The sequence below is a fragment of the Dermacentor variabilis genome, chromosome 1 (genome assembly GCF_050947875.1).
Source record: "Dermacentor variabilis isolate Ectoservices chromosome 1, ASM5094787v1, whole genome shotgun sequence".
In the NCBI taxonomy this organism is placed as follows: Eukaryota; Metazoa; Arthropoda; class Arachnida; order Ixodida; family Ixodidae; genus Dermacentor; species Dermacentor variabilis.
This window is the reverse complement of record NC_134568.1, coordinates 73,098,729-73,125,363: the sequence shown is the minus strand read 5'-3', so window position 1 is coordinate 73,125,363 and position 26,635 is coordinate 73,098,729. Positions and strand designations below refer to the sequence as shown.

Sequence of the window (26,635 nt, the reverse complement as noted above, 5' to 3'; positions counted from 1 at the left end):
GAGGTCGCGGGATCGAATCCCGGCCACGGCGGCCGCATTTCGATGGGGGCGAAATGCGAAAACAGCCGTGTACTTAGGTGCACGTTAAGGAACCCCAGGTGGTCTAAATTATTCCGGAGCCCCTCGCTACGGCGCGCCTCATCATCAGATCGTGGTTTTGGCGCGAAAAACCCCTTAATTTTAAACAATGTCAGTAAAGCAAACATATGTACGATCTTAAAGCAGAAGAAGAGCGTTCACGTGAAATGAATAGCCGAGCGAAACACTCCTACCACGTTGGCACTTCGCACACGAGGTGTGTGAATCGGCCGGCCCTTCGCATCGTGAGAATCGGCTGCGACCGTGTCGCAAGGGCGTTTCTTATTTCTTTCTTTCTTCTTTTTTTTCTCAAAAACAGTTAGTTCTTATGCCAGCCACCTTCACGGGTGGATTCCCGGAACGGAAAACCGCTGTATACAACGTATCGAGCTCAGTGTAAGAAAAAAAAAAATTGCGTGACTAGAAACGCATGCGCCACCGTTCCGTGACCTCCTGCAAGCCAAGCCGTCCGTCCAGCTCCATAGTTGGCTCTCTCGGTAAGCGTGGTGTCGGCCACGCCTGCGCCGACAGGTTCGTGCATCGTCAGTAGGACAGATTTGAGCTGCTATTCAATATTCACGCGTGTTCTTCATTTCTGCCCAGTAGACTATAGTCTACAATGCGTATTTGAGCGGTGTTTCCTCTTTTCGCCCTTATTTTCCTTCTTGCGAAGCAGATGTGACGGCCATATTTTTTTTTAAATTTTCACCAGGAAGGATGGCATCTATGTAGAAAGCGAAGATGAATTTCGTTCGTTGAAATGAAAATGTTTTACTGAATCGATAGATCAACCGCAATGCCTTAGCAGTTGAGTTATCCTGCGGAGAATACGATGGTTTGATTTCCCGCCATGCTGACCACAGTTTTTTTTTGTCGTTAAACAATGAACTAAATGCACCCTTACGAACTTCTGTGCACCGTGAAGAATGCAAAGTGGTGATAAATTCGTCCGCAGCCCTCCAGTCTTCTCGAAGCTGAGCTGTTTAACTATGGTACGTAACCAGTGAACACCATCAGCTAACCAATAATGTGTTCAGTTTCGCACACAGGTCTATTATTATTATTATTATTATTATTATTATTATTATTATTATTATTATTATTATTATTATTATTATTATTATTATCGCTGTTGTCCACAGGAACGTTAAAGAAATGTTGGCGCCCAAGAATAGTGCTGGCTACTGATATTTAAAGAACGAAATGTCACAGACTTTTACAGTCACGCAAGACCAGACAAGACGCATAATGCCACCAGAATGAAATTAAAGAAAGCCGTACAATGCTTTAAGAATGCACAGTATCCCGTGGAGCAATTCTGTTTCGCATGTACGCAGATCAATATTGCGCCTTCCCTCAACGCAAGAACGTGCCACTTAGGAGAACTCGTCAACAAACTTGTATGAAGTTGTTGTGGCTTTTGCACTGCGGAACTTAAAGAAAGTATTAACCAACAATTTCGCCTCTTGTTGCAGCGATCTTGTTTCATTTGTCACGCCTTTATTCAAGCGTTACGGACGAAGAAAAATGATGTCAGACTTGAGCGATGCAATCCGATTCCGAACTCATTTTACTGCGACAACCGCACTAAACCCTACCGCCTTCTCAAGCATACTTGGAGCTTACGGCGCTCGCAAGGTCGCATTCTTCCGCTATAGTGTAAAGAGCTGCCTGCTGTGGCCTCTCTAATGCCTTGCACTGACGCCGCTCCTCTCAGAATCTACGTTGCGCAGAAAACATTGCCACAAACTTGCCGCGCTCCGAAGATGCGCGAAGTGCGCAGCATTTGGCTCAGAATGTGCGGCAGGCACGCTGAAACAGCGCGAAGCACTCGGTCGTTCCTTCTGGAATCTACTGCTCATGTTCGCAGTGCACGCTCGACCGTGAAACATTGCGTGTCACCGTGACTGCGCTCCTCGACGCGCCGGTGCAGCTAACGCCGCCGCGCATTGAAACCGACCTGCGCGGGGGTGCAGCGATGCTTGGATGCGCGGCGTCGTGCCGTCTCCGCGGAGCGGAGCCACACGTTCGCGTGTTGGGCGAGATTTTTTGGCCGAGTGTACCTTGTAGGACCACCGCCTGACGGGATGTGCCAATTGGACGTTTGCATTTGCTCATCTGATTTCTTAGCTCTTGAGTTTGGAGCGAGCTTCAGTTCTGCTAGTGCTTTGTTTTATTTTTTTTATAGATTGGTTTCACCGCCATGAATTGTAAAGGAGGCTGCGCGATAGCGCGCAGTTTAGCGCTCCGAACTGCCCATTGCCGCAGCCACACGAATTTAATGTTCTGTGATGGGCAAGCCTTTCTTCATCGCGTCGCGAAGGCGAAGCTAAGAATGAATAGGTGGTCTGACGACGACAACTTGACGATGGCATGAAGGACGGACGGACACAGCCATACCCACAGTTTCTTGCCTTCAGCTGCTGTTGCAGTAAAAATCAACTCAAGAAGGAGGCTACATACGGAACTTGCAGCTGGAGTTTCCGCTATCTTGAAGTCAGCAAATAAGTAAATGTCATTTTTTTTTCTCAAGGTTGGCACCATGCTCACTTGGTAATCAGTCTCCATTATTTCGTCAGAGCACTCGCAGCGCTTACGGTCAGCAACGGTTATTCGGCCTCGTCATCCATCTTTGTCCCCGCGTGAATACGGAAACATTCACTCTCATACGGTCTGCGCGACTATTTCGTCATCTGTTGTATTTCTCCCATTGTTACCTGGCGGCATTGTCTTTCTGCGATGATAAGAGCTACGAGGCTCTTGGAGAAAGCAAAACCGGAAAGTGCTTGAGGGAAACAACAAACGCTAATTTGTTTGTAATTAAAAATGTGAATCATGAACCGCACACTCCCTCACACAGCCTCTCTTCTCATCGGTGCTGTTTCTGGCAAAGTCAGAACATATACCTACGTATCTTAACACTGCAAAATTGGTTGTTGTTTTTCTTTCTGTTGCTGTCTTTGAATTATACAATCACGAGTCTTTTACAGGCCTCTTATAACGTAAGAGCAGCCTAGTGCATTTACTAAAGCAAGCCTGAATTTCCATGTATACCCAACACGCTCAATTCGTGACTACCTACGTTAGGTGGGGGAAATTGATGAGCACATGCAAATAATTTTCTGATCAATTTGCTACTTCATCACGAGCGACTCGGTCAGGGCAGCCCTTTGAAAAAAAAATTATCGGCGATGGCATTACATGTTCAGCAAATTAACGGCGTCATCATTTATTGCGCAAATCTGTATGCTAAATTTCCTGCAGTCTCACCCGTTGCCATTTACTCCCCGACAGCAACATTAGTATAAGCCTACGAGACGCAGATTTGCCCCGCTGCTGTTTAAGACTGCAGGCAGAGCTCATCGGGGCGGACCTTACGCTTTCCGTCACCTGGGCCTCGGGCCCAGTACCTGAAGAACCCGTGAGTGTTCTGCCCTCCCGTCTACAGTGAATGCTGGTCACATACTGTAGCTATGTCCAGGGCCAGAGGCCACGCGAAAGTGCTTAAAGGTGCATGGATACGGACAGACCAGCCTATAGACTGCGAGTGGTCAAGTGTGAACAATACGATCCACTGTACTCTTACGCAGTTTCTTTGCGAAGAAGGCCTGCACGCATTGATTCACTTCTACTCTCCGGCAACCCAGTGCGCCCAAAAAAGAAATTTTGAGCCATTACGCGTTCGAGCGTCGAACCCACAGCAACCAAATTACGAGCAAGCATTTCTTCTTCGGTCGAACTTGTATGGTGCGCAATAAAATGAAGGAGTTGGTACAAGCGTATACATCTATAAGCATCAGGCCCGAACTACGCCTGTACACAGAACAGGACGAAATCCATCGAACTTTCGTGCTGTATGGTCTTCATTTTGCTATCACCGTCTGTTTACCACCCGCTGTAGCTGAAGGCAATTAACAAGTGTCCTAAACCGTGAACGGTGACATTTGCATTACCGAAATAAGGCGGCAGGTTGGCCTGAGCATACTGGCGGACCATGTTAAACCGCGGGACAGGATGGGGCGGAGCATATATGCGGTGCGTGTCGGCTGTCGGTCGAATTGATCAGCGCTATACCGTTCGTTTCCGTGCGGGTATGACACGAATCAAAGAGTGCCGTGCGCTCTCACGATGGCCTGTGAAAGGTCCCTTATGAGCGACCACGCGTTACGTATGCCTCTCGCCTCTGGAAAGCCCCATGCCCGATTTACCGACTCTATAATATTCAGTACCGCGCCTCTGATCATGGGCGCATTATGAGGCCCGGGAGTAGGCAGGCGACCGCTCCCAACGTTGAATTCCAAGAAGTATTGCATGCAGAGCGGGAGCCAGTGCCGCTAGTGGGAACAGCGTCGCCGCTGTGTGTCCGAAGGTCGCCCACGTCCACCGGCTGGCGAGCACCGCACTCTCAAGTTGCACCCCGACAGCTTGTTTTACCGCGCTACCGTGCACTGAGCTATACTCGTTATCGAACCAGAAGAAAGAGGCTTAACCAAGGGGCCCGATTTTTATTAATCGTATCATGAGATGCCCAACAAACAAAGACACCAAGGAAAACGCATTCTTTAATTCAATTAGTAGGTATACAAGTAATTTCCCCTACGTTTTCCTCGGTGTCTTTGTTTGTTAGTTTCTCATGATATCCTTATCGAACCGGAAACATTCTCTTTATAAGTGGTGCGCACGCCTTTAGTCGCAATTAGCATCGGCGACACATCTAACCAGAGAAAGAAAAGGACGACGTGCACAGAGTTTGCGTCCTGTAGGAAAATGTTTGGAAAAGGAGCGACAAGAGTTGGGATTGGCATTCTTATATTTGCTAGTTCCAATGATGACTGTTGTGTCTGAGTGTGTTTTTTACCGCTACGTCTCTCTGGAGATAAAGGGAGAGAGAGAGAGAGAGAGAGAGAGAAAGAAAGAAAGAACTAGTGAAAGAAAGAAAAAAGGAAATAAGGTTTCGAAGGAAAACAATATGCCACACTGGCCAGCGCTGTCTCATTCAATTCAAATTTTTGCACATAAACAATAAATTGATCCATTAGAAAGTATTGATGGTCGGGCTACATGCGTCTACTTAAATCGATTAAGAGACCTAAAATAATGCAACACTGCAAAAAAGCGGGCGAATATACAAGTGCTACCGAACGTATACGCGGGCGGCTCATCACGCTCCAACACTTCTTTTTGTATTATATCACACAAACTTGAGCTGATGACGTTTATAGCTGCGTTCTTGCGCGCATTTAATATCCTTGTTCCACGATGCTGAAGATGGTTATTGTCCAAAACAAGCTAGCTACGTTATTTACGTTTAACCTACTGCGTTGACCACGCTCTGCTACAAGTGAGAGGAATGATTGCATGTGTTTTTATAACAGATGTTACTGCACTGAAACGTACATCATTATAAAAAAAAAATCACAGTTTCGCCAGAAAGGCGAAGCATCGATCGCGATAGCAAATTAGTGGACAGCTATACGAAGCAAGGATAGTAGTTTTATCGGCCGTATAAACTTGTAAAGCTACCGGGTACACTAATCAAATTAACAAGCATGGTGTCACGCGCGCACAAGTAAACAAGAACACAACTGGCTCCATGACCGCGGAAATTCGCTGTCAAAACGCTCGCGTGAGGAAACGCGGCAGCAGCAGTGAGTGAAGTGACATTCGTGTTGTCTGTCGCTTCAACAAAAATTGAGCGCCGAGGGCACACAGCATGCACAAAGCTACCAGCCGCCAGCGCACCTAGACTGTGCCCCCAACGCAGATCGCTCACAAGACACGACCGGGCGACCACGCACAGCCGCCACATGCGTAGTTTCAGCCGGAGTAGAACGCCACCCCCTCTCTCTTCTTCCCCAGGCGCCTCGCAACGTTTGGAGCCTCGCGCACGGCGGGAGACGGCGCGATTCCTGCCCGCTTTCGTCGCGCGGCGCGATTGAGCCGTGATCGTCGGCTCCCCTCGCACGCCTTCACTCGCACCTACAGCGTACACTCTAAGAACAGTTTACACCCTTTGGCTTGCCCCTTCTGCCACACAAAAATAATCGCCATCTGCCTTGATGCGTTTCCTTTCTTTATCGCTGCAAGCCCGGAACTTTCCAGTGACGAACGGCACGCGCGTTATCAGAAGGGGCGCTCCAAAGGGTGTAAACTGTTCTATGCTGATAACGCGCGTGCCATTCGTTACTGGAAAGTTCTGGGCTCGCAGCGATAAAGAAAGGAAACGCATCAAGGCAGATGATTATTTTTGTGTGGCAGAAGGGGCCAGCCAAAGGGTGTAAACTGTTCTTAGAGTGTAGGACGCGGCGACGGTGTTATCGCCCTTGGACTTTATACGAAACATCATGGTGACGGTGACGTCGGAAATGCGCTTGGTCTGTCCATATAATTACTAACGCAATAAAAAAGAAAGTAAAGAAATCAGCAGGGTTGAGGATTCTCTTGGCTCTAAAACGTATTTACTGCAAATGCCACCTTCATCTCACGAACAACTTCTTCGCGACGCAAAAAACTTCGTTCTCGGGACTCCGAAATACGTGCACAGGCGTCAGAGTGCATGTGCACGGGGTGCAAAAGCCCGCTCAAGTTAGCGAACGCCAAAGATGCGCGATATACCGCGGTAATTAGCGAGCCCGGCACCCAATTTCTACAGGAGTGCAAGTTCGAATCCCGCTGTTGTTCGGGGAGAGGTTTGTTTTACTGCGTCATATATCGAGGGTGAGAATGAGGAGGTGGTCTAACGACGACGATCGACGTCGTAACGTCAAGGACGAACATACAGATGACTCCCATTGTCGATCGAGCTTGAAACCGCTGACGAAATAAAAATACTGATAATAGGCAGTTTTAGTTGGGCGTCCGCAACCACCCACGTACGCAGCGCGTAAGCATGTGCGCGCGTAGCGGAGCGTGCGCGCACGAGACGGCAATAGTTGGCCGGACGTATAAGTTGAGAAGGGGATGGCTCACTTGCATGCGTAGGAACCAGTAGTGTGCGTCTCAGCGCCACTATATGGCACTTCCTGAAAGTGTGTAGCCAGTATCAGCCGCCACGAAGGTAAACCACAAGCCGGAGTCATATCTTCCGCAACAGCCATATCGAAAAATGCACTCTCGTGGGCACGCGAGAAAGTCCCGCAAAGCCCGCTGAGCCCGCAGCGCACGCTACGCAGCTTTTGAAAAGCTCCGGGCGCACGTAAGATACCGTGCGTGCTCCTATGTACTGCGCATGCGCGCTGACGCCTCCGCGGCTTTGCTGCGTACGCAGAGCTGCTGCGGACGCCCAACGAAAGCTGTCTAATGAGTAGTCGACCTTTACCAGCTTTTTACGCGGACTGGAATTTGCAGGATGTTCACGCACAACTGCAAGTACGTCATTCTACATCCGGTTGCACGCCTAGGCTGCTATGGAACCTTCAACATGTTCGCGGTCTTTTCCGTTCCAAAATCTTCCGCGTCATTTCCAAGACCTACGACCGCCTGACCTGCGCCGCGCCCCGCTTAGGTGAACTTGGCTAGCTAAGACAGTGCGCTATTGCACCGAACATTAGCAAGAAACAGCAGGTATGCGTGCTTATAGTCATGACGTCATGCAGGAAGGTCTAAAGACCGCACGCTTCATTTTGGAACGCGGGAATGGCTACCACCTGCCACAAGTGCAGGTGCGGCAAAATAACAGCACGAATTATTTCGGAGCATTACAAATTGCAAAACATGGGATACATTCCGAGAGATATTTTAATAAATAGGCACATTACCGTCGACTTAATATTTGCGTTTTCGTGACCATTGACGCGGGCTAACTAGCACATATCGGAATCGAAACAGCGCGAACGAGCGAAGCAAGCGAGAACACGAACTACATATGGCTGCCGTTTCTGCTCTTGCTTGCGCCGTGCGTTCGCGCTGTTCCGACTCCGACTTCCTTTTCTTGCGTGCGCACGTGTATTTGCGCCGTCACTACCACAATAATTGCCACTTGCCGACCCTAAAAATGCTTCGTCACTATATTTGACTACATTCTCGTTAACATTCCTCCATGGCAGATTCATAAAACATTTTAGATTATTCTAACGGAATTTAGACCTCCTAATAATCAATACTGGAACGAAATAGTAGCGACAGTGGGCCTCATGGTCGACGCTTAACGTGGCCATTCATTTGTCTGTGCGTGTGTTTAGTTCGTGCGTCTGCGTTCCTAGATGTCGTCGCAGAGCGCTTAGGCGTGCCGTTACTTAGGAGAGGTTCCACGCACGCGGCTCGCCATGTTTGCGTTGCCGCTCGGATGCCTCTCTCGTGCGTCCCATCTACGAAATCCAAAAACACAAATGACAGCAGGAAAGCCATAGTGGCGCCATCTCTCAGAGCCACCGCACACCGCGAGCGACTTCCTCCTCCCCGCATCAACTGTTATGCCCGCCCACCCCCCAACGTTGCACGTCACACGGTCGCTTTCCGGTCGTTCTCCAGACCAGACGCCAAGAGGAAAGGCCGAGGTTAGAGCAAGAACTGCGTCTACGCGCGGAATGTGTGTGCCATCTAGCGATTACCTGCGCAACTATCGCTTCGGGTCAGAAGGCGGAAAACAATTGGTCCCACGAAGAAAAGGGACGAAAGAGGCAGGCGTAGAGCAGGGTCATGTCGCGGCCGGCAGAGTGCGCCCTTAACTACGACGTGGGCGCGTGATCTTCCCCATCGTTACATTTCCCACTGAACGAACTAGTTTTGATGCCCCACTAAACTTGCACGACCGACCCTTCATGCATGTTCTGGGCTATTATATTGTTACTTTTTACGTGTCTGAATAGAGAAGAGAGCCCATGTACCCATGTTAATAAACAAGTCGCATAGTGTGCTTTTCCCAGTGATGCTGATAGTCTGTATCTTTGAAACACGCAAGTCATGGAGGCATGCACGCACAGTTTCACATTGCCGGATGTTCTCCAGTTCTACTAAAATTTGCTTATTCGTCGTTTCTGGTTCAGATTGACGCAAAGCCTAAATCACTCAATCCTGGGGTTTTGCCAGCCAAAACCACGATTTGGTTAAGAGGCACACTCGCAGTGGTTTCTCAGTGGCTGTGGCGTTGGGAAGCTAAGCACAAGGTCGCGGGTTCGAATCCCGGCCAGGGCAGCCGCATTTCAATGGGGGCGAAAACACCCGTGTACTTATATTTAGATGCAGGCTAAGAAGACCAGGTGGTCCCAATTTTCGGAGTCCCCCACTACGGCGTGCCTCATAATCAGATCGAGCTTTTGGCACGTAAAACCACATAATTGAAAAAATAAGATCATGAGGCACGCCTTAATGGGGTCTCCGCAATAATTTTGACCACCAGGGAAGCTTTAGCGTGCACCCATTAGAATGTGAACATATCTATCTGCACAGCGGTCGATTTAGGCACCACTGGCCTCCTTGAAGCCCTTGGGTTCAGTGAGAGCAGGGGGAAAGTAAAGATCCAATAGAGATTAGTAAGAGGCGATCGGAATGTTGGTGGAAGGAAAATAGGGAAACGACAAAAAACGGAGATCTACAAAAACAAAATTCACAATAGGGGGTCAGAAACTTTGGATATAGGAATTCATCGTGCCTTTTTTTTTAATTAGGTAGGACATTAGGCAGTATAATCAAGAGCTTGGTGACGCAACCCACCGCCCCGTTCCTAAGGAGAGGCTCATAACATCCATCCATCCCGTGCACGGGACACATCGTTGTTGCATTTCACCCGCATCGAAATGCGGCCGCCGCGGTCTGGATTTGATCCCGCGACCTTGTGCTTAGCAGCGCAACATCATAACCGCTAAGCAACCGCGGTGGGGCTAATTTAATGCACAAGATGAACAAGAAGCTTAGACGTGTAATGCAAGCAATTTTGCAGATATGCAGACTAGTTTGCTTCGGGCCTTTTTCTCACTTTTCTTTATTTTATGTAGACATATAACACTTGTGCTCACCAACGAAGCATGCGAAACTGCACGCCCGACTCCGCTTTAGGAGCGTAGTGTGCGCGCATTTCGTTGCGCTGGAGGTTATCGCTAGATGGCGCCACCAAAAACTACATCAATGTCCACAAACTCGAGAGTTGTTATCAAGAGCTGTGAGGGGAAGAGGGCAAGAAGGAAATAATTAACGAGACTTTTCGGTTTTTCCCTCGGGTGCCCTAACAAGCGCGATACGAGACGAAGACAACGAGTAAGAATGCAACGCAGGAAGGTGTCAAATCTTTCAGCGCTCTACGCTCAATTACGCGTGCAGTTGCGGACGTACAGAATGCGGGAAGAAAGAAAAAACAGAAAAGAAAGAAAGAGAAAATGTTCATATTGCACCAGAATTAACCTTGCAGCTAGGGCGATTGCAAAAGTTTGTGCATTCGCGGCATGAACGCTTAGGACGCGTGGAATACACAAAACGGTCGAAACGCGTTACGAGCACATTCTTTGTCAAGTACAACTGTGCCACTGTCACTTTCGCGCCCTGCCATGCCACAAAGCTCCACACAGTCGTCGGAATGTGCAGGGGTTCACGCAGGTATAGACGCCAGTGTTTCTACGAAAGAGCTCGCTCGCGTTGCCTTCTCGTGTTCTATATATGCCAGCAATGCCTTTGTGTTGTCCATTATATATATATATATATATATATATATATATATATATATATATATATATATATATATATATATATATATATATATATATAGAGAGAGAGAGAGAGAGAGAGAGAGAGAGAGAAGATGGGAAGCATAACTTCACCGTTGCCTTTGCTTTATTTGCCCAACAGTTTCTTTTCAACGAGGACGCGTTAAGAATAGATGTGCTGCATCGCAGAACCTTGCTCCGATTCGTACGTGACGGGGCGGGCGGTATGTTTCTAACGATTGCTCTTCCACGGTCCTCCGTTTAATCAAACCGTACACATTCTGCCGGTACACCCATCTCGCGCACAAACCGCAATTTTAGCTACCATCGTGGCGATGCTGGAATGCCGCGCGTTGCCCCAACGCTCAGCTGTCTTTCGAACATGTCGCAACGTATGCCACGGTTCTGCCCGAATATCGATTTGTCAGCGTTGTTATGGGGGTACCTCTACTTTGACGAACATTTGTATATGCTTTTCCTTTGCAGGAGCAGCGCCCGCAGCAATGGCTACCGAAAACTCGGTCACACCACAATGTGAAACAGCAAGATGGGAACGACAAAAAAAAAAAAAAAATCGAAGCAAAGCGTTTTCAGACAATATACAACCAAGCGAACTGCGCCTCTGCGTGTCATTCAGTTTCCTGGAGCGAATGATAAGGATACGAAACGCAAACTACGTGCCGTACATACCGGGCCTCATTGCGCAATACGTAGATGCGGAAGGTATTCAATTGAGATCCAGATACGCAGGGATCTCTCTTGGCTGGTGCAGGTCGCGGACAACAAGGTTAAGTGAGGGAGGAAGTGAAGCAGAAAGAAAATCTGGATGCCTGCGGCGTGCTGCTCAATGTTTGATAATGCCGCGTTCAGACCCGAATCGCTATAATGCGGTACTTTGAAGCGTCGTGCGTATGCCAATTACCAACACTGAACCAATTAACACGAGGCTTAACGTCGCTAGCTATGGAGCAGTTACGACAGATGGAATGTTACCATGACATAACACAACGGCGTCTTCTATATGGTATGGGATCGTGGGGGGGGGGGGGGTCCTCATATCATATTGTTTAACCTACGCTTACCCAACTCCGTGTGAGTACGAGAGCTTGAGGTTGAAATAACTTTGGAAGGCATTCGAATTAAACATTTGCGCAATATTGCTTATTTCCGTTTTCTTTCTTGCGGGTCCTCTTTCAGCTGCTTTCGAACGCTTCTTATACCTCTTGTGTCCATATATCTACGTTTTGTCCCCAATTCCGCTCCCCTAGAGAGGGTCAGCAAACCGGGATAACTTTCCGGGATAACTTTATCTTTTGTATTCTCTCTGTCTCTTTCTCTGTTCGCTTCAAGAAGATGTAACGATCAATCCTTTTAGTTTTATTCGGCCTCTCATTCACTCGTATTTCCGTCATTTAACGGGGCACTAACAATACATTTTAAAGAAGTAATGATGTCCTTGAAATCGTCTTTACACATAAACACCTGCCACTCTATTTGTTTGACGGGGTTTACCGTTCCAAAGCAACATCGGGGCTCTGGGACACGCCGTAGTGGTGGGTTTCAATTCAGATTGAGCCGCCTTGAGCACTTTAAACGTCTGCCCAAAGCAAGGTACGCGAGCGTTCTTGCGTTCCACCAGCCTCGGATTGCGGCCGCCGCGGTCGGGAATCGAACTCGACACTTCGTGCTCAGTAGTACAAACTTCATCCCGAGTATTAATACTAAAGTGAAGCTAGAAAACATCAAAATATGGAGAAAAAAATATTAAGTATCGTGTGGTGTGGGTGGCAGACCTGAAACCACAGCACCCCGTAACGTATGTGTCAACGCCCGTAGACACCGCACGAAGAAGGCAAGCTTTGCTTTAGTGACGTTTGTTCTAGTTTAGTGAGTTGTTGTTTGGGATGGTGGTGCAACCATAATCAGAGGGCCGCAGACCATCTGTCAATCATCATACTGCTCCAGCTAGAGAAGACCAGTGCGACATGAGGTGCATGCGGGTGACGGAATCGAAACCGGGAAGGCTACTCGCTATAAAAGGGGATGTAATAGATTGTATGTATAGTATTTCCAGGGCATTGTATCGCTCAGTAGAAAATGAGGTTCCATACTACGATTCCTAGCTTAGGAGCTATTCATCAAAGCAGAAAGGTAAGTCCGTTATGTCAGTACATTATTTTCCGATTCGCCAGTGTATTACTCTTACTCCCAGTGTAGGATAGCAACCCGCCGTGGTTGCTCAGTGGCTATGGTGTTGGGCTGCTGAGCACGAGGTCGCGGGATTGAATTCCGGCCACGGCGGCCGCATTTCGATGGGGGCGAAATGCGAAAACACCCGTGTACTTTAACGTGCGGTGCACGTTAAAGAACCCCAGGTGGTCAAAATTTCCGGAGTCCTCCACTACGGCGTGCCTCATAATCAGAAAGTGGTTTTGGCACGTAAAACCCCATAATTACAATTTATTAGTGTAGGATAGCAAGCCGGACATTCGTCTAGTTAACCTCCCTGCTTTTTCTTTCCTCGTTTTCTCTTTCTCTCTGTCTAAAGTTAAGGTTCAAGGCAGGTAGATACGGCGCCTCTGCTACTCAGGTTTAGCGCAAAAGGTCACACACACACACACACTCTCTCTCTCTCTCTCTCTCTCTCTCTCGCCTTTGTGGGCTTTGGTGGTGGTACTTTGTCAAGGGAGTTGAAGCGCCAATAGGCAATGTCTAAGATCATCTTTTGAAGCTTCACTTTTTCTTTCTTTTTTGCCACTTTTGTGAGCCTACCTATCTACCCATCTGCTACTTAAGAACTACCTATCTCGAAACTGACTTTTTCTTTAATTATGCGGTTTTACGTGCCATAGCCACGATTTGATTATGAAGCACGAAGTAGTGGGGGATTCAGGATGAATTTTTACCACGTGGGGTTCTTTCCCGTGCACCGCTAAATTGGAATTTTTTGCCAAGCTTCGTTGCTTCAGAAGTTGGTTAAGTAATGTTGACTAATTATCTAATTGAGCAAAATACAAAAATAGTGTGACGAACTACATACTAAAGTGAGCAACATGCATTTGGTCGCGTCGTCTTAGAGTGCATCGCCATATTTTAAATCTCTGGCTAAAGTTAGCTCAAACACCCTGTATAGAAGCCGACGTGCTTGACCTGCAGATGAGGTTTTCGACGATCGCCGTCTCTGCTACATGTCTCTCTCAAATTATTTTCCTCGATAAAGTGCGAAATGAAAACACCTATAGAGCCGCGCTCAAATTTCGCGTTAGGGAGCATCTTAATCATCGGTGAGTGTTCAGGTAGATCAAACAATTCCTCCTTTTTACTTTTTTCGTTCGCCGTCAAATCGGCTGATTGGCTCGCGTTTTCTGTAGTCACTTCTGGATTCTCTGCCAGTGCATGAATGGCTTCGTACGTGGGAGCGCGGATGGAGGAGCCATGGTTCGCTCACTCTGAGCCTCGATCGTTCCTTGTAAGCTCCTCTTTCTCGATTAGTGCTGTTGTGACAGAAGACGAGAGAGATCCTCGCTGTCATATTTCAGTCCTCGTGTCTGAGCCACGTTCTGGCCGCTGACCGGGCTAGTGAATACGTCAGCTTAGCGGCGCACGTCGCGCGTCAATTAAGCCTGCTGCTAAGACAGGTGCCCGTCTCTTTCAGACAAACCTAGCGAAGGTATGCTAATGGACGCATTTGTAAGATCGGTTATCTATGCCGCTTCCATAATATTACACAATGTCTTATCACAACTCATTCTCACAATTGGCGTTTTTCTTGCTTTGTTTTGTTGTTTTAATAATGGCACGCTGCCACAACATTAAGATAAAGAGCACAGCTATAAATTCACGTTTCTGAGCCGCGCGGTACTGATTCGGCATTTGCACAACAGTTGGGTCATGCGCTTATCTCTCTCTCTCTCTCTCTCTCTCTCTCTCTCTCTCTCTCTCTCTCTCTCTCTCTCTCTCATTAGTATTATTACTTTAATGACAGGACACTGCTCGAATACAGTGTGGCGAACAGACGCACTTTGCAGCGCGTTCTCTGAACGCAGCGAATGCTGATTTCAACGTGACAACCGGCATTGTTACTTGGGCTAAATAGGGCCCTTTTTTTCCCAATTTCTTTTTAAATGTTCAAGCTTCGCGGGACCACAGCGACGACAGAGGTTATGCTGCACGTGCAGAAGACCTAGCTGCCATAAACATCCTACTTTGCCTGTCGTAGGGGGGCGTTGCTATTGGACGAATGCAGCGCGATGTCGATCCTTGCGTCCTTCTCCTAATAACGCATACACTTATACACGCCTCCCGCGGAAGGAACGTGTTGCCAGTGTAGTGCTAAAACACTTCGACTCAGCGCTTTCTTTTTCCCCTTAATGGCGCGTAACTATTGGCACCACTTTCCGTCCCAAATTACTAGGAAACTGACTTTGCAGGCCTGTCAGAAACGGACGATAACATGATTGCACATAGCGTCAATAGACGAAATTCTTACCCTAAGCACGGAGCGCTCGTAAGGAAATGGCGCCGCAGGACAGTGACGCATGCGAGTAGCAAGGGCCCTTCATTTTTTTTTTTTTATCAGGGTTTGACGTCCCAAGGCCACGCATGGGCTATGATAGGCGCCGGGAATGACCCGCGACGACTTCGTGGTCAGCAGCATAGCCATAGCCATGGTCACTGATCCTCTGCGGAGGGTTGTGGTCATCTTATTCCCAAGTAGGGTAGTGTCGGTAGCTTTGACTCGTCAGCACCTCCCCTATACAGACCACGGTGGCAGCTATATAACGTTCCATTCCCTCCAACACAAGCGTCGGTGGGACCATCCAGAGCTGAAGGCGTTTTGGTTATCGAAGCGGCTTACGGAGTTCAGTAAAAATTTTCGGCACACGAGTGTTTCGGTTGTAAAAGAGTATTGCACGAGCCACCGAGTTGAGAACAATTCGGCGAGTCGTATCTTATAAGCAGCGTAGAATAAATCGCCGGTCCATTATAGTGGTATACCTTCCGATCCGCCTTATTTGAATATACCGTCCGGCTTTTCCTTCCTTCTGGTTTCCTTCTTTTTTTTCGCAGTCAAGGGTATCGGTTCCTGCCTTGAAACCGCAATCACGGTCGTGTCACGTGCCACCAGCTTTATGAAAACACGACTTCCACGCGCTGCGCAAACATTTCCTCTAACTGCTTTCCCTCTTTTATACATATACATTTTTTTTATTCTTTCTTTCGGTTGCCATCTCTTTCCGTTGGCAACGCACGATGCCGGTTAGCACGCTAGCAACATCGGTATAATCCCGCACATTCTCTTCCTGCTGAAGCGGGCAGTTTAATACATACTGGCATCGGCACGCTCCGTACGTCAGAGAGCATTCCCTTCCTCGTTCTGGCCGACAACACGTGTCCAATGTCATCGCTGTTCCTGCCTTTCAGTTTTCAGCGACCTCTCCTCTATGAGCCGTAAACATTCCGGTAGAAATTTTCTCTGAAGAAGACATCGTAAAAATTACTCAAGTTCTTTGTTTATATGCATATAAGCTTCATCGAGGCGACGACGTCTCTTCTAGACGTAGACAGGCATGCACATATACAGGAGAAACACGCTAGGGCGCGATTTGAAGTGAACACTATTTGTGCTCATCACCATACGAATCTATGTTCTGTTATACATAAGTTGCTGCAGAAAAATTGAGGTAAATAGTACATAGGCTGTATTTCTTTCTTTTAATCCTTCTCTCTCTCACCTATCGCATCCCCTTGCCCCTCCCCCAGTACAGAGTAGCCAACTGGACATAATCTCTGGTTAACCTCCCTGTCTTTCCTTTGCCTTTCTCTCTCTCTCTCTCTTCTCCTCAGAAGCGAGCCATTTATTTTTATTGCACGCATATTGCAGGCTTAGCAAACAAACTGTCACAAAGTTGCTAACCAGATTGAATTGGGTTGATTTCTAAATTGCCACTAACTTTTTTCTCTCTCTCTCTATCTATCTGGAAGAGGGAAATGGGGGAAAGGCGAGGCAAGATGCGACATATTGCCTGACAACAACAACCTCCTAGCTGTTACATGCGCTCACAGAAGTAGTTTCCGGGGCGGCTTGCACGAACAATTAATAACGAAAATAATAACGAATTTAAGAACACGTTCTGTTGCAGACTAGGCGTTGCCTATGGAACATTTAAGAACGGGTTCTTAAATTCATTATTATTATCGTTATTAAATGTCCGTGCCAGTCGCTCCGGGTTTCACGGTCTGACAAACTACAGCGCAACCCAGTATAAAATTACAAATAAAAACGAAGTACTAATAATCGAAAGCATTAATAAGCTCACAAGAGTGGCTTGTTGGGTGAGCTGATACAGTCGTAACGTTATGCCAGCAAACGGACGGAAAACCAGAGAAAATCAAAACGCAACATACAGAGAAAGGAACCGGAAGATCGCGGTCTTGAATATGGTGTTTTTAGTATGCATGCTTGCTGTCGGACGAAGGCGTTACGGCAGGCAAAGGGGCTTTTCTTAAACAAAACCACATAACCTTTAAGAGCCCTGAACTCGCGGTGTACCACGGACCTTCAGATTTTTTTTTTTATAGTTGACTGCGTTTCCAACCGAGACGCGTATTTGGTACGTTTCTTGGCGCATTAAAAGAACATGATCTTCTGCTGTTATTCCGTTTCCTTTTTGTGCACCTAGAAGGTTACAAACAAAACAAGTTCCCAGTTTTCCTTTAAGTTCATTTTTATTCAATGTGTGCCAGCGCAATTTTAGTCGGTAACGAACGCAGCTTATTGTAATTCAAATAATTATATTCTGCAAACTTACAAAACACGCCACACCATCGCGTCCAGCGACGGGATGATAGGTGCGGCCAGGGACGAGAGTCAAAGCAAAGGTCAACGTGCCACACTGGCACAAAAAATACTAGATAAGCTGAAATGAGGCATTGTAGCTTGCCTGCGGCGATGTACTTTCCGAAAATGAGGATCTGACATAAGAACTTGCACCTTGTCGGCGATGTCGCAGTGTAATAGCGGACGTAAGGAAGTGCATATGTGAGAGCCGAGTTCCTTGAACGATTGCTACACAATTGCCTGGGGTCTATGAAAGGTAGACGCGACAATGGTATTGCAGTACGCATTAATGCTTCTGTTTTTGGCAGTGGCGAAACAAGAGACGCTTCATGTACTTCACGTAATAGGCAGTTTAAGAAAAAACACATGGCGTCCACAAGCCGACTTGGCATACCTAAAGAAACAGACCGCGCTTGCGCTCTTTTGGTGTGCTCTTTGCGCACGTCAGGCCGACAGCGTCTTCAAACTTTGGGTCATGCATTTCTAAAACTCCCCAATACTTGGTGCATACCGACAGGATGTAAGTCCTACCTACACGAAAGGGGGGGGGGGGTTATTTATGGGCTTTTACGTCACAAAACCACCATCCGATTATTTTGACCACTAGGAAAATCTTTAACGTGCACCTAGATCTAAGTACACCAGTGTTTTTGCATTTCACTCACACCGAAATGCAGCCTAGATCGAACCCGCGACCTCGCAAGCTCAGCAGCGCAACGCCATAGCCACTGGGCCACTCCGTGGCCGCGCTCTATCACGACGCTGTGCCAGCCCTCGTGTTCGTTCTCGTCTGTAGTCATCAGCATAAGGATGTCCACTATTGTGCACTCGAGAACAAACGATCACTAACATAAGCGTATGGAGCATCTAAAGCAGCAAATTAGTTTTTCGGTAATTCGCGAGGTGGAGTTTTCGTGAAAGAAAGAATTGTCGCACACCCGAGAATAGGGCGAAGCTTAAAAAAAAAAATAACACGGAGGTTCCTGAGAGAAACCTGCATTACTTTATTTTGTAGCTCTGCGCTCCTTTTCGTGCATAGCATCTCGCAATGGTCATTTTCGAGCGCTGTTCAAACGCTAAAAGGACATCCCAGAAAGCCACACGCGCTCCTTTGCAGTATTTGAAGGCAATATATTTGAGTGCCCGACCTGTAGACACTCTGCAACCTTGTCTAGTCCGGGTGAGTGATCTGAACTCATTCCATTTCCCTCTTTCACATCCCCGCCCCCTCCCTAAGCGTAGCGTAGCAAACTGAGCGAAGTCTAGTTAACATATCCTGCGTTTCCTTCCTTCTCTCTCACTTTCTCTGCTTAGCAATACAGCTTCAATTTCGTATTACATTAACCTATTAGCCCTTTGGGAGAGCTCTGAAACGACTCCTCGAAGATGCCCAACAGCATCCCACTGTTACGCAGCACGGTACTGTGGTCCGATCACCCTCGGTGGGCAATGTAATCAGCATTACATCGAAGCACACTCCCACCGCCGTTCGCTGAGGTGTCCTGCCAGGTATCAGTTGTGTGCACGCGCCAGCTAATCGGTTCTGGATATGCGCACGTTAACCTGGCAGATGAATTGAGATCTTATGGGTCTTCGTGGAGCTATCTGGAACGTCGAGTCTACCGGAGACAAATGTACGTACCGCACTCACGCTTCTAGCCGCTGACCACCCATGCAACATATAACGAGCACTCAATCACGCTTTGTCACTGATTACGTTAATATAGATCCTATGCAATTCTTTTACCACTTATATGAGCTGTTATCAAGACGAAAGAACAACACCACTGGAATGAAGTACGCTTGGTTCATGTGGGAGATGCGAATGAGCAGTAACGACCTCGCAACGTGGTTCGGTCAGCTATCACGTTGCTAGGTCACGACTGGGAACTCAACTGTTTCTTGCAAAAAATGAGCGTCTCTAAAGAAAAAAATGTTGGCCTCAAAAGGCACATCTGAGAGTACACAGCCCTGAGAAATGCAGTCCTAGAAATCGCAGCATTAAGACAACGATCGCACTAGTTGGCCCTGAAAGCGCCGTAGTCTTACCGACATCTTTGAAGCAAGGCGTGCGTCTATCCGAGATTTGGTGGGAACTCAAGCTGAAGTAGCTTAGTTCAGTTGGAAGGGGCTGGGCAGACTGGCTTCGGTAACAGACTCGAGTGCACGGCTGTCGGCGTGTGTTAGTCCAAGAGCAGAATGGAGCGGTGGTCAGCGTATCCTACGCTGCGCCTCTCTCTACAGCGTGCGGACCCGGCGACGACAAGGGAACACTGCGATACGTTCGCCTTCGATACGCGTTAACATATTTGGCAGAAGAGCTCCTAATTGAGGAAAAAAAAAATCTACGGAACCGACCACTACCACAAGTGCGCAAGCAAGCACGCGCCAAACGTGGAGCGCCCACCACATGACCTCTCCTCCCCGTCACGCCTGCCCCCCCCCTTCCCCACCCTCAGCTCATCGGCAGTTCTCGAATGCCAGCGAAGCGAATTTATTGCTAGACCTTCCTGGGCGCTAGAAGCAAGAAGGGGACTGGGGAGAGGGGGAGGCTCGAGGCAAATTGGAGAGAGTTTACCGGATGGTGAAAGGATTAAGGGAAGAAAGGGTCAGGCGGTGAGGAGGTTGAGACGGTAGACGAGCATTCAGAGAGAGCAGAACAGCTGCTTCACACTAGCGTAGGGTGAATTGATCACCTCTCTAAGCCCGCGCACGCGAACATCAATATACTGTCAACGGCGTCACGCCTTCTGAGTTCCCGGCAGCACCACCTTTCCCAGTGGCATTGGCAAAGGCCGTCGGCAAGACCTGTTGACGTAGAATGCCCGCTGACGTGCATACGCTCGCCTCATCCGATGTGACATTTCCCATTCGTTTGTCCGGGCGGATGGCGAGCAGTACCTCCGCTGCGCCGTTAACTGCAAGGATAGGTCGTGCTTCATTTCGATAGTCACGTCCACCCAATAACGAGCGAAGGCCAATTACTGGTGCCATCCTGCCGTTGCTCCGTCATAGAAGATTGACAATGACCAAATGGAGCCGGGTATTAGACGTGACAACGCAAATGTTTTGTGCGCAGCAGGTTTACGTCATCACGAAGCACGAGAAAAATAGTTTCCTCTCATAAATTCGTAATCCCGCCTTGTTCTCGTCTCTTTTCCCGCCTATCTCTTATCCTCTTACACATTTCGGAGACAGGCAATTTATCAGATGCGCCCCATAAAGTGTCGACGATCATCGTTATCCTCTTTACAGCGAGGCGGGGGTGGATGTGGGTCGATATGCCGTCCGTTTATTGCAAACAACTTTCCGTGCGCATCCTTCCTATAATGGACGTCGCGCTCGCGGGCTCGCCACTAGCGCATGCAAAGGACAAGCACATCGTTGTTTGCCGATGGCCGCGGTGACTGTCGCTGTCGCGTGCACTCTACAAACATACAATCGCGGCGCTCCGCAAAGCAAGCCGGTGGCGCTCGCTAATTAGGTATCTCGCGGCAACAACTTCTTCTTCCGTGAATGCTGGACATTGAAGGTTACACGGTTACGTTGCGGAGGCGAGCGCGTCCCCGCGGACGGCGAAACATCGGAGGCGGTTGTCTCAGGGGCGTTTGTTTAAACGTGTCTCTATCCGAATTATTGCGCCCGAACACTATCCGTTTTCTTCGCCCTTTAGTGTACTTTCTCGTGCTAAGAGGAAAATTATCAGATTACAGTGGGATGAGGAAGCGAAAACTTCATCGTGTACCGCTCATGACGGCGTGCGTGTGACTTACGACAGAGGAAGTGGAGAAGAAGGGCGCAGAGCTGCAGACACAGGGGGCCCGCCTCCGGGCTTCTCTCGATACGTCCGCTCTAGCCCACTTCACTACTTTTCCTCGTGTTCCCGGCCGGCTTTTCCTTTTCCGAGAGGTGTATTACCTCGCTTCGCGCCAGGGACACGCGAACGACGCGTGGCCGCGCTTGGCTCTTCTTCATCGGTGCCCGAATCAATGAGATGCGGCCTTGCTGCTGGCCGGCTTCGTACGCCGAAACAGCAGAAAAACAAAACGTGCTCGCTGGGCGCCCGGCGTGCGTGCGACGAGGGGAAGGAGCGAGCGGACACGCGAACGACGCGCGCCCGTTGTTTTTCGTTACGTTGGCGCGGAGTGGCTACCGAGATGCGGCGCAGCAACAACAGGCCGGTCTGCTGCGGTAGCGAAATAACGGTTTGGAAAGGTTGGGCAGGCTTCTCTTTGTAGCGGGTAACGCGATATCGGTGCACACGCTGAGACCGCCGTCGATTACACGCCGAGATGGCGACTTCGTAGCGGCGCGTGCGGCCTCTCTTGCGCAGGGCGCTCGGCGTGCGCCTCGAGCGGGGTCTCACTAATCAGGAGCTTGTTAGCTGCGCGCTGCCAGCGCGACAGACACGAATGGAGTGTGGCGGCGGCGCTGTCATTTCTGCACTAGAACCGCAAGTGAGTTCAGAACAAAGCCCAGAGCAGGCAGGGTTCCATGCTGCACGCTCATAACGTAGTGAGGCCGTACACACACTGCAAGGGCCGTATTCAAGGATGTCGCGGACGTTTACTGGCTAAGCAGATTGGAAGATTACCCGTCGTTTCACGGAGGCATGGCACATGACGTCACGCAGCGCAGAAGTGAAGGTAGCCTAGAAACGGATAATTAGAGAATGCGGTGGCCCCAGGTTACAGCGCGGCGATGCAGCAGAACTTGCGGTTCAGGGAGGAATATACGCAGCCGACGCGCTTTCACCTACACGCTCTCATCGTAATGCGGAATTCGTCGGAACGTGTGGTGCACCTATGTGCAACTCCTGCGAGACCACAAACTATTTCACACCGCCGGCGCCATTGTTTCCGTTATCGAGTTCGGCGCCGTCCTCTCCGGTTAAGAAGTATCGCGTTCCATTATCCTAAAGGAGTTCGTAGGAGCCTGTGTGATAACGGGCATTAAACTGGCTTGACTCAAGACCATTTTTAGAAGCGAAGATCCTTGGACCACGGCCGTGCGAGTCGCTGGTGGAAAACCACGATTCCGTTGCAACAGCACTTCAAGTCGACAAGTCTCTGCCACTAGTTCTCGCTCTCTCTTGTTGCTCCTTCAATCTCTTCGCCCAGTGGAGGGCAGCAAAGTGGTCGTGTACTTGCTTAACCTCTCTGCCTTACTTTGCTCCCTTACTGGAAGCATACTGCGTGGGTGAAAGGGGCGTTTTACGAGATGAACTTGTGTCCGCAAAAGCCTGGTTTGCCTAGGAGTACTGACAAAGCTTTTGTATCACCTTTCCTTCTTTTTTGTTTTGAATGAGAAAGCATTATATGTCCAATTACGCGAAAATCCGGCGTCGTCATCGGCGGCGTGACCGAGCGACGGTACCAAAGAAGGCCCACGGCGCAAATAGTAAAAGCGCGTCAAAATCGCTCGGATTGACATCCCATCTTCAGGAAGGTTGCTTAAACAAACTAAATTAATGGATTTGAAAAGAAAATTTCGTAAATTTCGGTCTCGGTGGAAATTGAACCCGGGCAGCCAAGGTGAATTAAAGACCAGCCCGCTTTCCCGACGCCACGGCGGCTGCACGGTTCAGGCCGACCAAAGGTGTGGCCTAGTGCGTGCGTCGCTGGGCATGTGATGACACAGCTAATGGGAGGGAAGGGCTGCAACGTCATGAGTGCATAACATGAGCGCTCTGCCTTGCGCGTCACTTGGTCTTCGGATTTCATCAGTGTTGTCTACTGCGACGCACTCTCGACGCCACGCCACAAGCATATAAAAATTCGTCGTGCTGCAGCAATATGGTGCGAATGTTTCCGGTCTGTGCCCAACTTATGGGCAAAACACGCACACAGCGAATCAGCATAAATAACTTTAATGCACGTCGAAAACAACCATCTAAAAAGTTTCACCAAAGCGACTATAACGCTTTCGAATTTGCGCATGTAACCAGTCTTAAGTTGTCGCCGAATTTCCTTTTTTAATATGTAACTGCGGATCCATCTATTATGATATAAAGCTTGAATTTCACAGAAGCACAATAATGAATTCGTTACATTTTAAATCCCTGAAAGCTGTTGTAAACGCGCCTCGAGTGGAGCGCGACTTGAGGCTTGAAGCAGTTTAGTTACATCAAGGAAGGCGGAGGTTCGGCCAGATGATGTAACAAACTACGTTGCGCGCGCCACCGTGCCCCACGCGGTATCCGCAGGCCAAAATCCCATTTCTGCCTCCAAGCGCATTGCGCACTCGATGGCGTTGCGAACGAAAGAAGGACCCCATGGGCTCCCAGAGAAGCAGCAGCATAGGACTTGTCGAGTGGCGATTACACGCAGAGGGACGGAGGAATGCGCGAGGACCGATCTTAAAGCGCGCTCCCATATAGTTCCCCGACACGGTCGTGATGTGACGCGTGGCCACTACAATGTATCATTGCTCCACGCCTCACAGGTTTGGTATACGCTCCTGACAGTGCAGTTGATAATATTGATGATTTATTGGCATCCCATTTGAAATGGGGCAGTGACAAATAGTCACCTAGGCATGCTTGAGTTATTCATTCATGCCATACATGCTTTTCATTCTACAAATTCTTTCTCTCCTTCTACCCCTTCTGCCTTCCCCCAGTGTAGGGTAGCCAACCGGACTCCCTCCCTTCCTTATATCTCCCCCCTCTCTCTTTTGCCGGTGAGGGCCGCGCCGCCTGTCCCAGCAGAAGCGCAACTATGGGACGGATGGACAATCGGTACCCTGTAAAACAGCGTAGTTCGCAGTCTACAAGCCGATCGGGCACAGCATGGTATTGTCGAGTTAATAACAGAATTAATCTTTTGAAAAGCCGTGAGCCGACGCTTAAGGCCGCCCCACATTCAGCGTTTCTACCGGCGTTTTTTGGCGTTGCGTCTCCCGGCGTGGTCGCATGAACGGCGCCAGAGAGGGCGTCCAGCCACACGAGCGGCACGCGGACCAGTGCCAGCGCAGCGTCGCACAATGTGACCAGATTTATTTTACCAGATACCTCCTAAGCTAATTGTGTAATATCAATGAAAAGAGCTGTCATAAGTATTCTTCAATGCAATACTTATGCCTTTTGCATAGTTTTACGCTAAATAAAATATTCAGGGCTGTGTAGAAAAATTACACACGGCTAAGCTTCAGAAAACTGGCAGCAATATCGGCGTGAACATCACGAGCGGTCGGCGCGTCGGCGTGCGAAGCTGAGCATCGAGGGTTCTTTATTCTATGATAGAGGGGGAAGTAGGTGCTTTTTATTGCTAGACGCCATACGCCACATCATGGAAAGAAGGCAGCAGCTTCTGCTGCTAAAAAAGAAGCTCCTGCTTCTCATTTGGTACACCCGGCAGGACGATGGCGGCGACTTCAATCCACAAAACGTTTTTTTTTTTTTAACACGATTCTTGTGTTCCTTGTGTTTGGTCTGCCACAATATCGGCCTTGCTTCTACAATGGCTATAAGAAGCTCGTTATCGATGTTCGCCGGTAGCATGATTGAAGCAACCAAACAAACAGCAATGGCGGCGCGAACTGCGAATCTGCGGAAGTTTCTTGCAAGAGTTACCAGCAGCGCGGCCACGCCCTGCCACGCGCTGATTGGTCGGCGCTGTCGAGCTGCTTCCGACGGCGGCGGCGAGATCTGGGTGTCCCTTGAGCACGACGTTTTGGCTTGGCGCCAGCCTCAGCGTCGACGCCGAGCGACGCCGGGTGACAAAACGCCAGAAAACGCCGGGAAAACGCTGAATGTGGGGCGGCCTTTACGCTTTCCGTTCCGCGTCGTGGGCCTCGTTTAGTCGACAGTCCTCATATCACCGGCGAATGTGTTCGCGGGCTCATAGGCGGACATTCGTAGTGGCATCGTCGGACGTTTGCGGCTTTCTTTTGGCTGTCCGCAGAGGCTTGATTAAGATGAAAATTGCTTAATAAATCGAGGTTAATGTACAAGGCATATATCTTCTCTAGATGGTTGCTCCGGGCGATCTGATGCCTCGCTCGATTCCCCCGCGATCGTTCATAGGCTCCAGCAATTCTCTGCTCTCGCGCTGGCGACCAGGGCAGGCTCTTGTTACATCAGCATCTGATAAAGGTATGCACGTGGGAGGTGCTGCTCACATGGAGCGGTGGTGTCTGGTTAATCGGACCGATTCACTCTTATTTGCAACTGGAGATGAGTTAATTTCATTCATACTTTTCAATTACCTTTGTTAGCGAGATGCCTGTCGCCGACTTGCGATAGCACTGCAATGCATGATAATAATGCGCCAGGACTCCACCGTGAGGCGGCCCGTATTACAAAAATCCGGATCTATGTCTACCTTAACGCAACCATAAATCTTAATTTCCATTTCGCTTCGTACAAAGTGTGGCTGCAGTAGAAGTGATACAGCGAAATGCGTTGGCATTACAGTGACGTGAACATAATAGGTGCACTTCCTCATTACCAGTGCGCATTACCTCGAGAAGAGGCTAATCACTTTGAGCGCGCTAATGTAAGCGAAAATTGAGAGCTCGCAAGAGCGCTGAAGCAGTGCCACGAAAGAGCGAGCCACTTTAATACCGAGCCGAGCCGTGGTCGCAGACTCTATTGAATTGTTATGCCAAAACATAACTTTCTATACGGAGCGTCGACGTCTGAAGAAACCTTTTGTGCGTTTCCATCTCTTCCAATCTCGCTACTGCCGCGCGCGCGCACGCACACACACGCACACACACGCACACACACGCACACACACGCACACACACGCACACACACACACGCACACACACGCACACACAAAGGCACTTTCTTTTTACCACGAGGACGCGTCCAGCGGCGTATAACACTTGTCGTAGATGGAAGAGAATAATGTTGCGGTTGACTTGAATTTCACAAAGCAAAATTCGCGCCATTTCTACAGCTCTGAGCAAGAGCGCTCATGAAATTTAGATGCTAGCACAACGCGGACAAAAAGGTAACTCCGTGCTAGTTTTGACTCACCTTGCCGCGCGAAGCGCTGATAGTTCTTGCTCCGACGCGCCGCCTAGGCAATGTCAGGAGCTTATAACATATGACCATCAACTCCGTGATCACGTG

The 26,635-nt window shown here is 48.9% G+C and overlaps 1 protein-coding gene across 6 annotated transcripts in view; it reads right to left on the bottom strand.

Annotated features, from left to right (window-relative positions):
* The window catches only part of LOC142579308 (acyl-CoA Delta-9 desaturase-like), a 162,068-nt gene that overhangs the window by 25,818 nt on the left and 109,615 nt on the right, over positions 1-26,635 (bottom strand). The window contains exon 1 of one of the 6 annotated variants that reach the window (XM_075689411.1): positions 19,603-19,862. The exons of the other annotated variants lie outside the window; for them this stretch is intronic. Within the exon in view, the coding sequence (XP_075545526.1) occupies positions 19,603-19,608 (6 nt within the window). The 5' untranslated portion in view covers positions 19,609-19,862. Of the gene's footprint in view, positions 1-19,602; positions 19,863-26,635 lie in introns of those variants that run through there. 6 annotated transcript variants of the gene reach the window in all.